Genomic DNA, 15,305 nt, shown 5'->3' on the forward strand with positions numbered 1-15,305 from the left:
GGTATACTTGCTTTTTGTAACATCATAAGCAGCTTTAGAGGCTGCTGTTCCCAGCCTTTCTGTCTCCTTCCATATTCCTTCTTTTTCTTTTGAGTCAAGTTCTGTAATTGAGGTTGCTCATGAGCCATTTCCCGTGCTAAAACTGCAAAACAGTGGAGCCAGTGGAGCCAAAAATAAATTTATACTTTTCTTAACTGAGTTAGCACTGAAACAGTTTTGGTGTGTGGTGTGACAAGCTGCAGGCTGCTGGAGCAGAGGGCAAGAATGTGTGTGGGATGAAGGGGGAAACAGCCAGCAGTTAAATCAGCTTGGCTAACCCAGAGCCTCAGCCACCCCAAAATGAGTGGGAGGAGAGGCAGGAAATCTTTTAGTGCTTGTTGAGGCAACGAGTCATTAACTGGTCGGATGTGTCTGTGCGATGAAAGTTGCTCACATATCCCAGAAAGACAGGAAGTGCTGTTTTAATTAAGGGAAAAGGGAATACTCTCTCGTGGAAGGAAAAAAAAAATACTTAAAAAGAACAAATCTTTGGGGCAGAAACATTGCTGTGTTTCTGTAGGATAGGAGTTTCACTGCCAGTGTCAATACAGGATGTTCCCACCTCCAGCTCCTTGTTCCTGTTGCAGTGTGTTGGCTGCACTGAGAGCTTTTATGACTTCCCTGATGTATTATTAGAATAATAAAGCCTAGAAGTAATTTATACAGAGCAGCAAGAATGGGCAAGGAGAGGAGATAGGGAAATTTCCCTGGAAGTTCACCAGTTTTGGAAGTGTGACCTCAGGTAGGGTGTGATGGGTTAAACTGGAATCGGGTGTTGAGCAGGATGTTCCACGGGGCTGCTGCAGGATAATTTGAAGCAGAGGTGTGTAGTGTCTACAGCAGAAAGGGAATTAGATCTGGATTAAATATAAGTAGCAATTTTTTGATAATGGGAGGGTGCAGGGACAGCTTTTGTGGGAAGAGGCTTGGGGCTGTGGGTTCCCAGACAGCTCCAGTGGGCCAAAGCTGAACCCATCAGCCTTATGTGTGGTGCTTCATTGAAAATGCATTTAAGGATGGGTAGGAAACACTGGAGCAAAGTGTAGGGAGTGCGGAACAAAAAGAGGGCACAGCAAAGTCAGGGAAGGAGGAGATTTACCATGGCAGAGCAGATGGAGGAGGAGGAGAGGAACCTCTGCAGTGTGCTGAGCATGGCCCTCACCCCTGCACCCCTCACAGCTGGGGCTGCAGTGAAGCAGTGGAGTTAAGCCCATGAAAGGGGGGAGGAAATTTCTTGGTTTCATGTTTATCTTCTTGATTCCCTCTACCCAAATCAATAAGTACTCGTTTTAATTGGCAAAAAAATAAGTTAATTTCCTCAAGGCTGCTAGGCTGAAAATAGTAGCTGATAAACAATCTCCCTGTCAAAAAAAAAAAAAAAAGCATGAGTTTTTTTGTTCTTGTTACTTGTATTTTCTACCCCTGCCTGTCTGAGCGGGAGCCTGAGTGGGAGTTTAATATCTAGCAAAGGAGAATACTCCACAGAACAAAACCCAGTGTGTGTAGGGTGAAACTGCTGGGTCTGAGATCTCAGTGTCTCCCTTGTCTGTGCTTCAGGCTGTGCATCAGGCACATTTCCAAGGCACACAATTCAGTTCAGCTGTTTCTGGAAAAATTCCATTTGGGTGGTCAGGAGCTTCTCCATGATGCTCACCAAAGGGTGATTGGTGAGAATGGCATAACGAAGTGAACAAAGCGTATTGATTACCCTTTAAAACTTAGTACTGTCACTTCTATTTAAATTACATATAATCATATCTTGGTGTACAAAACACATAGAAGCATTTTAAGCAAGAAGCTTACTGATGCAGATACTTCCTTTCAAAATACTGTCATACCCAAGCTGTGGCTGGAAAACTAATCCTTTAAGGGACTGAACCTGGAAAATCAGAATGGTGTATGTATAAAAATTAATTGTGTATACATAAAAATGACATGTGTCTTCTATCTTGCTAAGAAACTTGGAGCTGTCTGTCCCAAAAAAAGATGGGGCTGCTACAGTCTGTGCATGTCACTTTTAAAATAACAAAATGGTGCTATCATGTAGGCTGCTAGAGATCATCTAATTCTTCCATGAACATACTTTGAAAATATGTTCAATATTTGAGATGTTTTAGAACCTTGGTTATCAGATTTTGAAAGGAAATTAGGCATTTGCCAGAATTGTTAGAGATGTGTAGGATATTAGGTTGTTAATTCCCATGGGAATTTTAAGTGATACTCATGTTTTATGTTTTCTATCAAAGATATATATCTTTCTGTGCAATTACATAGAGCAGTTAACTTTTTTTGTGCTTCCAGCAATTCACTTTCAGTGTTGCTGTCCACACACGAGGCTGCATTTTCTCTGTGTGGTGATTATGGCTGAGAATTCCCTTTTCCATCTTTGAACATTTTTCTGTTACTGTAGTCTGAACTTTCCTGCCATTTTAACAACTTTGATGCCTCTCTAAATATTTAGCCAGGTCTAAAATGGTAACTTTGACATGTCTCCAGTTGCTAAAAAAAACCTCAAAGTTTTGTAAACAGACTGAAATTCTGGAACATTTACTGGTAACAGTTGTGTAAAAGGATAGCTTGTAAATGCTTTTCAGATTATGATGGAAAGTATGAGCCTGTGTGGAACACAAGTCTTTTTCCCTGTTCCTGGTTGTGGGACAATACCTTTCATGCAGCTGGCAGTGAAACTTCTAAAGCTTGTGCTTTTAAAACTTGCAGTTCTATTTATTATTACTGTTGTCAATTATGTTTAATTTTGAAAAAAATGCTGACAGGGAAGGCTTAAAGAATGAACCAGAAAGTAATTTCTTCAGCCATATCAAGAAGAGAAAAATGAATAGATGAAGGGTTCAGAAGGGATTCAAATGAAGTTAAATAGTCCAGCCAGTAAAGGATGAGTTTGGTTTAGATTCCACGACCTTGTCTTGCCTCAGGGGTTATGTTCCTCCAGCTGAATTTTGTTTACTAGTGAAGGAGACTGCTGTAAATATGGGGCATATGACCCACATTGGTAAATGACACATCACCTCTTAAAGGCAGCTTACTCCACTGGCAGATTCTAGAGTTGTCTTGAATCTTTTGTAGGTGTCTGGAATATGAAAGGCTAATTTGAATATGGGATGTGTGTCTGGGACCTTTATTACTACACATGTCTCAAATACTCAGCAGAGGTTTAGAAAACTTAACAGAAGGTAGCAAATTGTTCATACAATGTTTTATGCTGAATGATAACACAGATAATAATACGATAATAATGGGATTTTTCTCAGGAAATCCTCAATCACCTGCTGCAACCAAACATCTGTTTGGGTTTGTATTGCATTTAAAATTGGAATGGTGTCTGTGGGTACTTGGGATTTTATTTACCTCTTGAACCTGCAGAGGTAAAATTTCATTCGGTCTGGAAAAAACATTTGATAAAGGACTGAGTAGATGCTGATGTAATTTTTTTCAAGTGAAAACAGTGAAACGTATGTGTCATCTCTGCCTTTCGTCCTCCTCCCCTTTCCTTTTTACTGGTCTTAAGCATGACTTATTTTGACCCTTGGGTCACGGTCCAAATGTACTTCAGAATCCATCATCTCTTTCCTGCCCTGTGGCTTTGTTGAATCAGTGTGGTATGTACTTGTCTCTCTCTTTATACCTTATTTTCTTTTTCTTAATAGGCCTACTGTTGAACAAGTCCCTGCTGTGTTTAAAATAGGACTTTGTTCTGCTCTTAGCCCCAAGACCCCTTAGTCATAAAAGTCCTTGTTCTGTAACTTCTGTTCATTTGTTTTCCTGTTTGGAGATTTTATTTTCCGCTTTGTTTCTCCCTCCTCTTGTGCTGGTGCTCAGTCTGTGAGCAATTGTTGAACTCATCCAATATTACACAGAGGAATGAGGGAAATGGCACTGTATACTTTCTTCCTTTCAGTTCTAATTCCTTTCAAATAAAGCCCACAAAATATTAATAAAGGGAGCAGCCAAAATAAACTATTTTGAACACAATTTTTGCCTGTAAATAAAGCAGAATTTTCCTGTAATTTCCTGTTGGATATTTTTACTTGACTTTCCATCTGAAATAGATATTGGATGCCACCAATACTTATCCAATACCATTTGATAAGTGTGGTGGCATTAAAGTTGTTATAAAGCAAGAGACAAAAGAAAAGCTGCCTGTTTTCTGAAGATCATAGTCATTCACAGAATCACAGTTTTTCTTTCTCTTACACTGCTCCTCCTCTGTGTGCTCATCACTGATCCTGGTTAGGAAGGACTGGATGTGTACTTGAGTGAACCTCTCTGCCTGGAAAGGGATGGGGAACCATTTAGTGTCAAATCATTGCCTATTATGATGGAAGGGAAAGCTACAGTGTGGCTTTAGTTGTAATTCTGCATTAAGGTGGTGTAAGAACTGATAATGTATTTTCCATAGTGAAAGACATGCTGCTATTTTCTTAGGTTGTAGAATTTCATCTGCATAAATAGATGGACAAATAAAGGCCAAATTTTACATTAATTTATCAAAATTTGTCTGCATCACTGAATGATATTTCTGTTCGCAGTTCTGCTTGCACTTCCTAAGGTGCCATTACATGATGGTTTCTAAAGGATTGCTCTGTCATTTTGCTTTTAGATTGTATTTGCAAGGTTGTGAGGGAGGGGAAATGTAATGCAAGCATAATATGAAAGTTCTGGTAACAAAATTTGCATTTTGTGAATCTGAACATCTTTCTTGGATTGAAATTCAGTCATTTCCAAACTCTCAGCTTTTCATCTGAATTTATAGATGGTTGAAAGATCCAGAGTCTAGCATAAATCTGAGTTACCTGTTAAATGCTTCACATAAAAGAATGTTCATCTTGGCGCTTGCATATTTCAGTATAATTGATTCATGTGAAGAATGTAGGAGGGCACATGTAAAAATAGTGCATTTTAAATTTCTTTCTAGTGGAGCCCAATTATATGGTAAATATTCTCATATTTTTATTTCTCCATAAAGGCATGTGTAGGTCATTCTTGAGCAATGATCAATTGTATGGAAAGAGAATAGAAAATTTCTGCTTCAGAATTCAGACTGATGTTTTCCTCACTTACCAAATTATCATCAAAGCTATTCATTCAAGATTTTATCTAGAAATATCTTTCTAGAGTACAAGTAGATAAGTTAAAAGAAAAAAAAAGTTTAAGGATGATTAAATAATAAAAATACAAATAGTTTCAACAAAGAAGAAAGAAAATTAATTCAGTGTAGTCTGATTTTTTTTGCATTTCTTTATCTGCAGAAAGATTGATTTGTGATCAGAAAAGGAGTGTTGTTTAAAACAAAATTTCTCAAGCTTTGAGATATTTTAGAGTGGTTTCTGCTCTTCTTTTAGTTGCAGCTCTTTCCTGCTTTATTCACTCTTCTCTAGAGCAGAGATGCAAACTAATATATGCTTATTAAAATTTATGTTAGTGTCATTTCATATAATGTGACTTTAAAATAAATAGTATTAAAGAAGTAAACTGCAAGAAATTTAAGCATAAGAAAAATACTTCTTTGCTTATGAGGATGATCAGGAACTGGTGTGAGTTTTCTGGGCAGGTTGTGGAGTTTCCACACCTGGACATGTTCAGAGCTCAGCTGGGTGTGGGCCTGCACAATCTGCTCCAGTTCACCTTGCTTTGAGCAGAGGATTTAGAGTAGGCACCTCCAGTTATTAATCATTCTCTAGTGTGGTGAAAGTCTTGTCTTCTGCATTTGGAGGTGATTCTGCAGTGTTGTTAAATATTTAGGATGAAAATCTCAGTGTAGTTTGCAGCTGTACGTTAAAGGAACTTACTTCTGTAGAGTTCTTCAGGCTATGACCAAGGAGATCTATTAGTATGTGAATTCAAGAATCTGTTAAGTTTTGAGAGATATGTGTGTATTTGAATTAAGCATAATTAAATATAATCTTCTCAGTGTTCTTTGTAAAGATTAATGAATTTATTAGAAAGTTCAAATGTTTATGTCTTTCCAAACATTGTGTTCTAAACAGCTTGAATGTATAGCTAATCTGCAACTACCTTCTTATCTTCCACAGATCTGAAGAGAGAAGCCAGTATTTGTCACATGCTGAAGCATCCTCACATTGTTGAACTGTTGGAGACATACAGCTCAGATGGAATGCTTTATATGGTCTTTGAGTTGTAAGTTTCTCTCCTTGATTCTACCTTTCTGTGTTGTCATTTGCTAAATAAAATCCTAAAAGAATGTCTGCTCACACCTGTAGGTTTTGTAGCTCAGAGGTCTTGAGTGCTTTGAAAATAGTTATTTCTGGCAAGTCCAGGTTGTCCCAAATAAAAAAAGAAAGTTGTCCCCCTGTCTAAGTGGTGAACACCAGGGCTTTCTAAAGACAGGCATAACCTTTTTTGATGGCTTCAGGCTAAGAGGACAAGTTGAAAATCTGCTGGTAGATCTTTGTCATCTTTGGGTAACTTGGGGGTATTTTGTTGCAGCTGTAAAATTTTCTTTATTTTTTCCATGCTGTTGTTTCTTTAGCACTGCTTTTCCATTATTAGATAAGAAAGCAAGATTATTAGTCTATTTAAGTATTCCTCTAAATCAATATACCTGTTCACAATATATGAAAAGAGGCTTTTGTCTAAAACATTTGTTTTGGAAATTTGAATGCAAGAGTTCAGTTGTAAGAGGGAACAAAACAAAACTTTTCAGCAATGGACATGTATTTTTATTCAACATCAAGAAACAAAGAAGGGGGCAGCCCCAAAATTACCACATTCTTTCTTTGAGAGAAAATTATTAGTTCTTCCTGAGTTAGGTTTTATCTGAATGGGAAGGATAGAACCAGACATGTGAAATTATCTTTTGTGCATATTCTTTCTTTGATCTTCTCTTCCTACCAGCTCTTCTTTTTATGCTCCCTAGATAATCATTCTTAGTCAGTCTGGGCATATGTATTTGTACCTCTTAAATTCCTCTGATCCTCCTCCATTATGTTTTCTGATGGATTTGAGCTGGTGATGTTGGAGTAACCACATCATACTGGCTTGTTAGGTAAAACTGCTTTGCCCACTAGAGCCAAGAATTTGATTTGAGATGTCCACATAAAAAATACCACATTTTGACATGTTTTACCATTTTGGTAGTAGAAAAGCCACAACAAAAACATTAGGTAAAGCAGAAAATTGTTGTTTGCAAGTCTTCTGTGTTTTTTAGATGAGTTTATAAACTTACAGTTTTGTGAAATAATTGTTTTGTGCTTTACATTTTGATTCAATACTGACTTTGCTTTTTATTTTGAAAATCCCAAAGCATGAACTAAGGGACTTTAATTACCCTATTATGAAATAATTATATATACCTTGGGTAGTCATACTCAGATAATTAACAAGATTTTGAAATGGAAAAAAAAGGGTTTGCTTCTATTTTTACCATGCTCATAGCTCAGAAATATGAGACAAAAGCAGTAATTATTTTTTAATGGCAACCCTATTATAATTTATGTTTGTATATATAAAAAGCAAGTCTGAACAATTAGAATTACTACACAAATACTGCACCTGACTTCAGGCCACATGAAAGAAGGAATTACAAAGCTAAATTATTTGAGGGATGATGATTGTTTATCATATGTATGTCCTTGTCTCCTTTGTACATAACAATCGTCAGTCTTTTGTAGCCCTGATAGAAAATGTGGCAGTGGGAACACCTGTGCTCAAAATGTGGGAGGGAATAAAAGAGCTGTGGCAGGATGTGTTGTTGTGCTGGAGGGGATGCTTTGGTAAAGTGATTCAGTAGCAGACTGGTGTTTGTGTGGAGTGAGACTGGGTCTGAGCAGTTAGGGGCACACTCTGTAACTGTGACCACAAAAACAAACTTGGAGTTGGCAGAAAAGCATCTCTGTACATGTAATTCATTTCCCCCCATACTGCTTTCTGTTCATTATGCTGTTATTGTAAGCAGCTCAACTGATTCACAGCAAATTTCTGTCTACAGCAATAAAATACATTTCATAGGGTCTGGTTACTCTGAGGTGACTGAAGGGGAAGACAACACAGATCTAGAGAGGAGACATAAACCCAGCTGTGATGGGTGATTTGTGGGCTGGCAGGTGATTTACATGAAAACCAAGGCAGGTCCAGCAGATGAAATGCATGGAATGACCAAACCTAAAACTTTGTGCCATCAATTCGTACGTAAATGATGCATCAGTTCACTGTGGTTTCATAGGCTGTGAGCTGCATGGGGCAGCTGCTAGGGGGAGGACCCTGAATCTTGCCAAACCTACTGATACAGGAAAAGTACAAGTGAAATAAGAAAATGTAGCATGTACCTGGTAGCAACTGGTTGAAGCACTCGGGAAAATGTACAATTTGTGCCCAATTTTGAAAGCTTTTGTGAAAATACACATTTTAAAAATCAAACCGTGATTCATTGAAGCACTGATGAACAGTAGCAATGAGGTTTAACACCCAAAAAACGAGCTCTGTTTTGAACCCCTTACTCATACACAAACTCAAGTGCTCTCTAGAATGGCCTATATCTCAGATTAATAGGCTGCACGGTGCTGCTGTAATAAACTGCAGTGAAGCAGGTGCTCATAAGAGACAAAGTGTATGTGTAGAATAAGAAGCAGACCCTATCCCAGGAGGTCTTATTGCTAAGGTGAAAATATTATTTTAAAAGTATTTATAAAAATAAACGCATTTGTAATGCATTGTTACTGCATTACCGATGAGAGAAGATCTGCCTGTGCAAAACGATTTCCCTCACAAACATCTCAGCTGCCCCCCAGAGGGACTCTTTACCCTGAAGGAAATGATCCCTTGGAGGCTCTGGAGACACCTTACAGCTGAGAAGGGCCAGTTCTACTCTCTGTAATAGAGTTGCAATTTTCTTTCCCATTCTTGGTGTTATTTGCTGGCAGCTGTATCGAATCATGGGGTCATTTAGGTTGGAAAAGACCCCATAAGATCATCGAGTCCAACCATTAACCCAGCAGTGCCAAGTCCACCACTAAACCACATCCCTGAACTTCACATCTACACATCTTTTAAATAACCCTGGGGATGATGGCTACACCATTAACCTGGGCATTCTGTTCTCATGCTTCACAACCCTCTCAGTGAAGAAATCTTTACTGCTATCCAATGTAAACCTCCCCTAGCACAAATTGAGGCCATTTCACCTTTTCTGATTGCTTTTGTTACCTGAAAGAACAAACCAACCCTGACCTGGCTACAACCCCTTTCAGGCATTTGTAGAGACTGATGAGGTCCCCCAAAAATCTCCTGGATTTATTTGGTATACAGATGTCACTTAATATACTCTATTGCTTATTACATTTTTCCCTATCAGTGAGAATACTTTGAGAAGGGTCACAGCTACTTGGAATATTTCTTAAAGAAAGCAAATACTCATTTTGAAGGGTCTGAAAACTAGATTTAAGACTTATGAGTACATTATTTTCAGTTTATCCTCAGTACATATGGAGTTGAGAGTATTTCCATGCTGAAGAGCTCAGATACAGGAGCAGTGAGTGCATTCCAAATGTCTTGCTGTCTGGTCATTTGCAGAATATTGTCTCACCACTGTACATAGGTGGGTTTGTTTTTCTTGGTGCATTCTAAGAGAGATTTGTATCTTGGGACATTAGAAGAAGTGATCTGTTAAGATTTAGCAGTTAGGATATATAAATAGCTTATTTAAATATAAATATAGTTGTATGCATATAGCTTTGCTGTTAAATGTAGCTAACATGTAAAAATGTTTCAGGTTTAAAATCTCAAATTCATAATAGCAGTAGTTAACAGAGTTGCAGTTGGCTTATTTGAGGTAAGTGAAGATGACAAGTATAGAAAAACTGTCCCATTGAAGGGGAAAATGCCATCATGCACACGCCTTGAACATGCATGGTACAAAACTCAGTAACTCAATTATGAGCAGCATGTCATCTCTGAATTTTTTATCTTATTTTTATTAAGTAATAATTTACTTCCCTAAATTTTAGCACTGTTTCTAAAGCTTTCTCATTCTTCATAAATAAATTAAGTTGTAGGCCACATCCTATTAGGTCTGCAAATTCACAGCTATCATACCCCAGTATGAAAACACAGATCTCTTATGCAGTGTGCTGTCTGTTCTTCAGTCACTGCTGGTGTCAGAGCAGATTTCTGTGTACATACATACATAAATATTTATATTTACTACTGTGTATGTATATATATATATTTAAAATACATTGGTCCTGGACAGTTCATGTCCCTTCCATGAGCTCCCTCTACTGGTGTCAGGGAATTCTCTCAGGTTACAACTGTTCTGATTTTTCCCAAATTTTTTTGCATCATCCAGTCGTACCTTCAGCATGAATATATTTGTATGTTTACTTCAGTGGATTTTAACTTATTTTTTTATTATTTTTGTGGTTTTCACATGCTTATGCTGATAGTTGCAAAGCCTTGAGACTTCCTGAACTTCCATTCTATCAGTATTCTAAAACTTTATTGCTCTTATATCATACAAGGCTTTCAGTTTCTGCAAAGTCATCTTGTAAGTGCTTGAGCTATTGATGAGTTTTTAGTCTGTTGGTTCACTGAATTTTCTGGGATTTCTTATAACTGAGGTTGACTCTGCCTTTTTTTCAGCCTCAGCTAGACAAAAGTCTCATGATTTTCAGGTAAAATTCAATATCATGTATTAAATATATTGTATCACACGGAGTGACACAAGCCCTCTTTACACATCAAAATCTACTCCTTAAAGAAAAGATTTTGTCTTGAAAAAAAAAGTGAATTGAAGTCAAGTGTTAAAATACACCTGACTCATATTTGTGCTTGGTAAGCCAATAGAGTTCATCTTAATGGAGTAAAACTTTCAAACATATTTGCCAAGAAGAAATTCAGACTGGCACTTACTGATACAAAATTTCAATGGGAAATGCTGGCATCTGTAAGTGGGATGTAGAAATACATGTTAAAGACCATGCTGATTATAAACACCTTGTAAAATAGAAAAGTTAATGTAAAAACATTACACTCCTCCCTCCGTGTCTCAGAAACTATTGATGCTGCTAAAAAGCTTCAGTGCCTCTGGATCTTTAATTTCACTGCCTTGTTACAAAGTACAGATAATTAGTCTTCTAAAGGGTTCTGCTGCTTCATGAGAATGACATATCCTTATTTTCGGTTGCTGATCATATATTTTGTACATTCTACATTTGAGAAAGGGTTGAGAGGTTGACATGAGGGATTTTTTCCAATGAGACCATGAATTCCAGGTTTATGCTACTCTCAGTGAACCTGCACCATAGCTGCTGTATGATCTCTGTGATATTCTCTGAGTGATACTTAGCCCTGTATGTGGACCTGGCGTCGGGAAAACTGCTGGGAAAAAAACCTACAGATGAATGCATATTGATGCAGTGAATAGCAGATGTGGTTTGGCAATATGGAGTTCTTTGCAATCTTCAGTGTGCTTTTCTTCTGGTCACCAGTCCCTTTTCTAGTTGTCAGTGCTCTATCCACATGACAGTGTATTTTGCATGAGGGAGACCTTTGGGATTTATTTGGGAATTAACGCTTCTGCACATGGCTTGTGACTCCCTGAGCAGAAGTTTGGCATTGCAGGTATGTAACAAAGCAGAAGTGATGATGGTATTCTCAATGGCTTACTGAAACAGCCCTGGGGATGTTGGCTGTTCAGATGCCCTGGAAATTCTGCCTTTTGGGGTTTTCCCCCCCTTGATTCTTTGTGAGTAAAAAGAAAAGGTGTGAAGGCTGAGAATGTAATGTTACATTCAATATTCTTGCAAGTGCTTTATTAAACATGAGTTATGTGATTTCTATTGTTCCTGTTAACTCTTGTTACTCCTTCTTGCCCCATCAGGCTGTGAACATTTTTAGATACCAATCTGCCTTAGGTCCTTTTAGGAGAGGGAAAAGGAGGGCAGCAGCAGGCTGCTTTCATTTTATAGAAATGGCAGCCTAATTTCAGACTAAGGTCTATGAATATATCTGCATCTAAAGTGTTATGCTGCTCATTGTGGGAAGTTAGGTGTTCAGAAAGATGAGGGAGTAGAGGAAAATGGTATCAAATTTCAGAGCTGGTGATACAGTTTGTGGACTGTCAGTGTTCTCAGGTGTCTGTGAGCTGTAAAATTGCCTCTTGGCTGCTTAATTATCCAGAGGAGAATGCCAACTGGCAAGAGTGCTGTATAGAATATTTTTTTAAGTCTTCATTTAAAATTCAAATTGAATAACATTTTTTTATCACTGCACTCATTAGTATAGAGTTGCACTTGTAATGCTTATAAGAACACACTTAACCTAATATCAGAAGCTAATTGTTAAATTGCAGTGTCCATTTTGCAGGGCATTGACTTTTCTTGCACACCTTGTTCAATGAGCAGTTTAAGCAATAAAGTAAATGTTTGGTATTGGTAATGCTTTAAGAGAACTGCTACATGACTGGAGGGACATAAAATGGTTAACCTGTGGCAAACCATTTTCTATTAGATTACCCATTAAATACTGTTTTAGTGAGTAATGCACTGTACTTGTAGCTAGAGTACTTTATATAAGATTTGTGTAAGGGAAATATATAGATTTTATTTAAGCATTTTTATGAAATTGATTATAGTTATCAGTTTTAAGCATTTTTGCCTCTTTTTACCCGCAGTATGGATGGAGCAGACCTGTGTTTTGAAATTGTGAAGAGAGCAGATGCTGGATTTGTCTACAGCGAGGCTGTAGCCAGGTATTTATTATAATTTTAATTAATCCCTCAGGATAAATAGAAAAGAATGGAATATACTGTTGTACAATCTGTTAGCTAAAAGTTGAAAGTTGGAGTACTATAAATAATTCTGTTTCCACACTCTAGATGTTTACTGCAATAATTAGCACAATCAAAGTAGAATTTTGGAGCATTTTGCCATTTACTAGTTACAGATTTGGATGAAATTACTGAGTAAAACTGTATTTCACATCCAATACCTAATTGGCTGTGTTTGCCTTTATGGATCTCTCATATGATGGCATTAAGTGACTTGCCTGACAGGGTGAGAATTTTACTGGTCTTTTTAGATGGAGTTGGTTTGGTTTTTTCTTTCTTATGTATCACTGTATTTATGGTCACTTCACCTTTTCACTTATGTGATTAACTAAGATGAAAGAATCTATAAGATTGCAAAAGGGTAATGAAACCCACTGTCCTAGTGGCTTGACAGTTGAGCCCAGAGCCTGCAGAATTCTTTCTTTGCTTTTCTCAACATTGTAGATTTTCTAGCATCACAGAAACCAGGTTGGACAGACATCAATGTCTGTATTTCAACCTGCTGCTCCAGGCAGGGTCTGCACAGTATCTGTGTCGTGTTGCTCAAGGCTTTGTCCAGTGGGGTCTAGAATACCTCCAAGGAGGGAGATTACACAGCCTTCTGAGCAGCTTGATCCAGTGCATTGTTACGTTCCTATGGAAAAAAACATTGCCTTTAACCAGCTGGAGCCTCCAGAGGACGAGGATTGCCTCTCCTAGCCCACAGGAATGCTCTGATGCAGCACAGGATGCTGTTGGATGTGTTGGCTCTGCTGTGGTCAGTGATCTGTTAGGGCATCCTGGGGACACAGTGGAGAAAGAGGTTGCTCTCCAGTCTGCATCAAGCAACCCAAGACCTTGGTGCAGTCCTTTTCCAGATAAATTAGGCACTGATACTCACTTTTTTCTTTCTTTTTTCTTTTGTGTTTTGTTGCTAAAAAAAAAGTGGAGGGTCCCTGACTTCCTTGTCATATCAAGCAGAATTATTGAACATTCGAAACCTTTACAAAAACCTGAAAAACACTGATTTTTCTTTTCTAATTTCCCTCAGCTTCAATCAGAATAATTCTCAAACTTTAGATTGTATTATTATAAGCATAAACTCCATTCTATTGAATTCTGTATGTTTGAGGTTAAATTGGTTGATTAATTTTATACAGTTAGACTCTTAAAACTTAGATTGTTAAATGTGTTTTTAGTAGTTTTTCCTGCAGGTTTGTCATGCATAATGTGTTTGTTTTTTCAGTCATTACATGAGACAGATACTGGAAGCTCTACGTTACTGTCATGATAATAATATAATTCACAGAGATGTGAAGGTAAGGGGGCTTAATTACTTTTTTTTTTCTCCACCATAATAATGCAAACTACTGAATTTCAATTTCTGTAGTTTAGAGAAGGGAGGAGCTATAGAAGAGGAATCTCTATTTGCTGAGTGTTTCTTTACTCTTACTGTGTCATGTAAGATTAAATCCCACCCTAATTCCATCAATACAGAACATTTAGGAGGTCTGTATTCACAAATTATGCATGCATTTGATTACAACTTGCTTTGAAAGTCAGTTTAATTTCTAGTTTTTGAATATTCATATGGAATCTGCTTGCATTTTTTTCTTGTTAGGAAAATGTGTATATAAATTAATTGCATAAATTAAACTAGAATTGGTAGTTTATTGGCATCAATTTGAAAGCATAATGACAGCCTTCATTCACACTAAGATTTCATAGAGATGCACACACTTAAATGCTACAGTATTAGTAATATTATCTACTTCTTGGAGATAGTCCAATAAACATTTATTATTATGAAAACTTCTTTAATATAAATAAGTTTGTGAGGAGAAATGCAGTGTTTAAGACCAGTGTGTGTACATATTGTTTTTGATCTGGTAAACTTTGTACTGTTTCTATGGATATTTATGGATGTAGTTTATCCCAAAGTACTTTAATGTAGCAGTCTGGGAGTTTTAACCCACTTGACTCTCTTCAATTTGAATATGCATATTTTTTGTTAATGTCATTGCCTTAAGAAGCTATTCCCACTGCTCCAAGAGTTTGGTTTCACCCAAAGAGAGTCAAGCACTGTAGGAATTAAGGAAAATTCTAGCAAGCTCTTATGGTGCAGTTTGAGAAGTGACTCTTGGATTTTAGTTAATAGAGAAGATTGAGAGAGTGTTTACTGTGTTCAAACTCCTGCAGGTGACCTGCGAGGGGAAAGAGTACAGACATTGAACTGGTGTTTTTTATAAGGAGTCGTTTGGTCTTCTGTATCCAGACATTACAGACTATTCCCAGCCTCCTACTCCTTCCTTTTAAAATCAAGGTTATTATGTAACACACTTTAAGTTTCATGTTTTAATAGTCATTTCTTAAAACAGATTCTAAAAATGGGCTCTTAATTGCTGGTAGAATATCTCATCTTGTTCTGTATTGATGATTCTAGGTACTTTCAATTGTTTGGTTTTGGTACCAAATGAATTTCAAA

General features: G+C 37.3%; 1 protein-coding gene across 10 annotated transcripts in view; it reads left to right on the forward strand.

The window, feature by feature from the left end:
• Positions 1-15,305, forward strand: part of CASK (calcium/calmodulin dependent serine protein kinase) — a 190,436-nt gene that overhangs the window by 73,932 nt on the left and 101,199 nt on the right. For all 10 annotated transcript variants that reach the window (XM_088068968.1, XM_088068969.1, XM_088068970.1 and 7 more), the window contains exons 3-5: positions 6,090-6,195; positions 12,686-12,763; positions 14,067-14,139. In XM_088068968.1, the coding sequence (XP_087925094.1) occupies positions 6,090-6,195; positions 12,686-12,763; positions 14,067-14,139 (257 nt within the window). The remainder of the gene's footprint in view (positions 1-6,089; positions 6,196-12,685; positions 12,764-14,066; positions 14,140-15,305) is intronic.

This window comes from Pseudopodoces humilis, chromosome 2 (assembly GCF_049639895.1).
Source record: "Pseudopodoces humilis isolate 2021_Gansu_Grassland_sample_001 chromosome 2, ASM4963989v1, whole genome shotgun sequence".
Classification (NCBI taxonomy): domain Eukaryota; kingdom Metazoa; phylum Chordata; class Aves; order Passeriformes; family Paridae; genus Pseudopodoces; species Pseudopodoces humilis.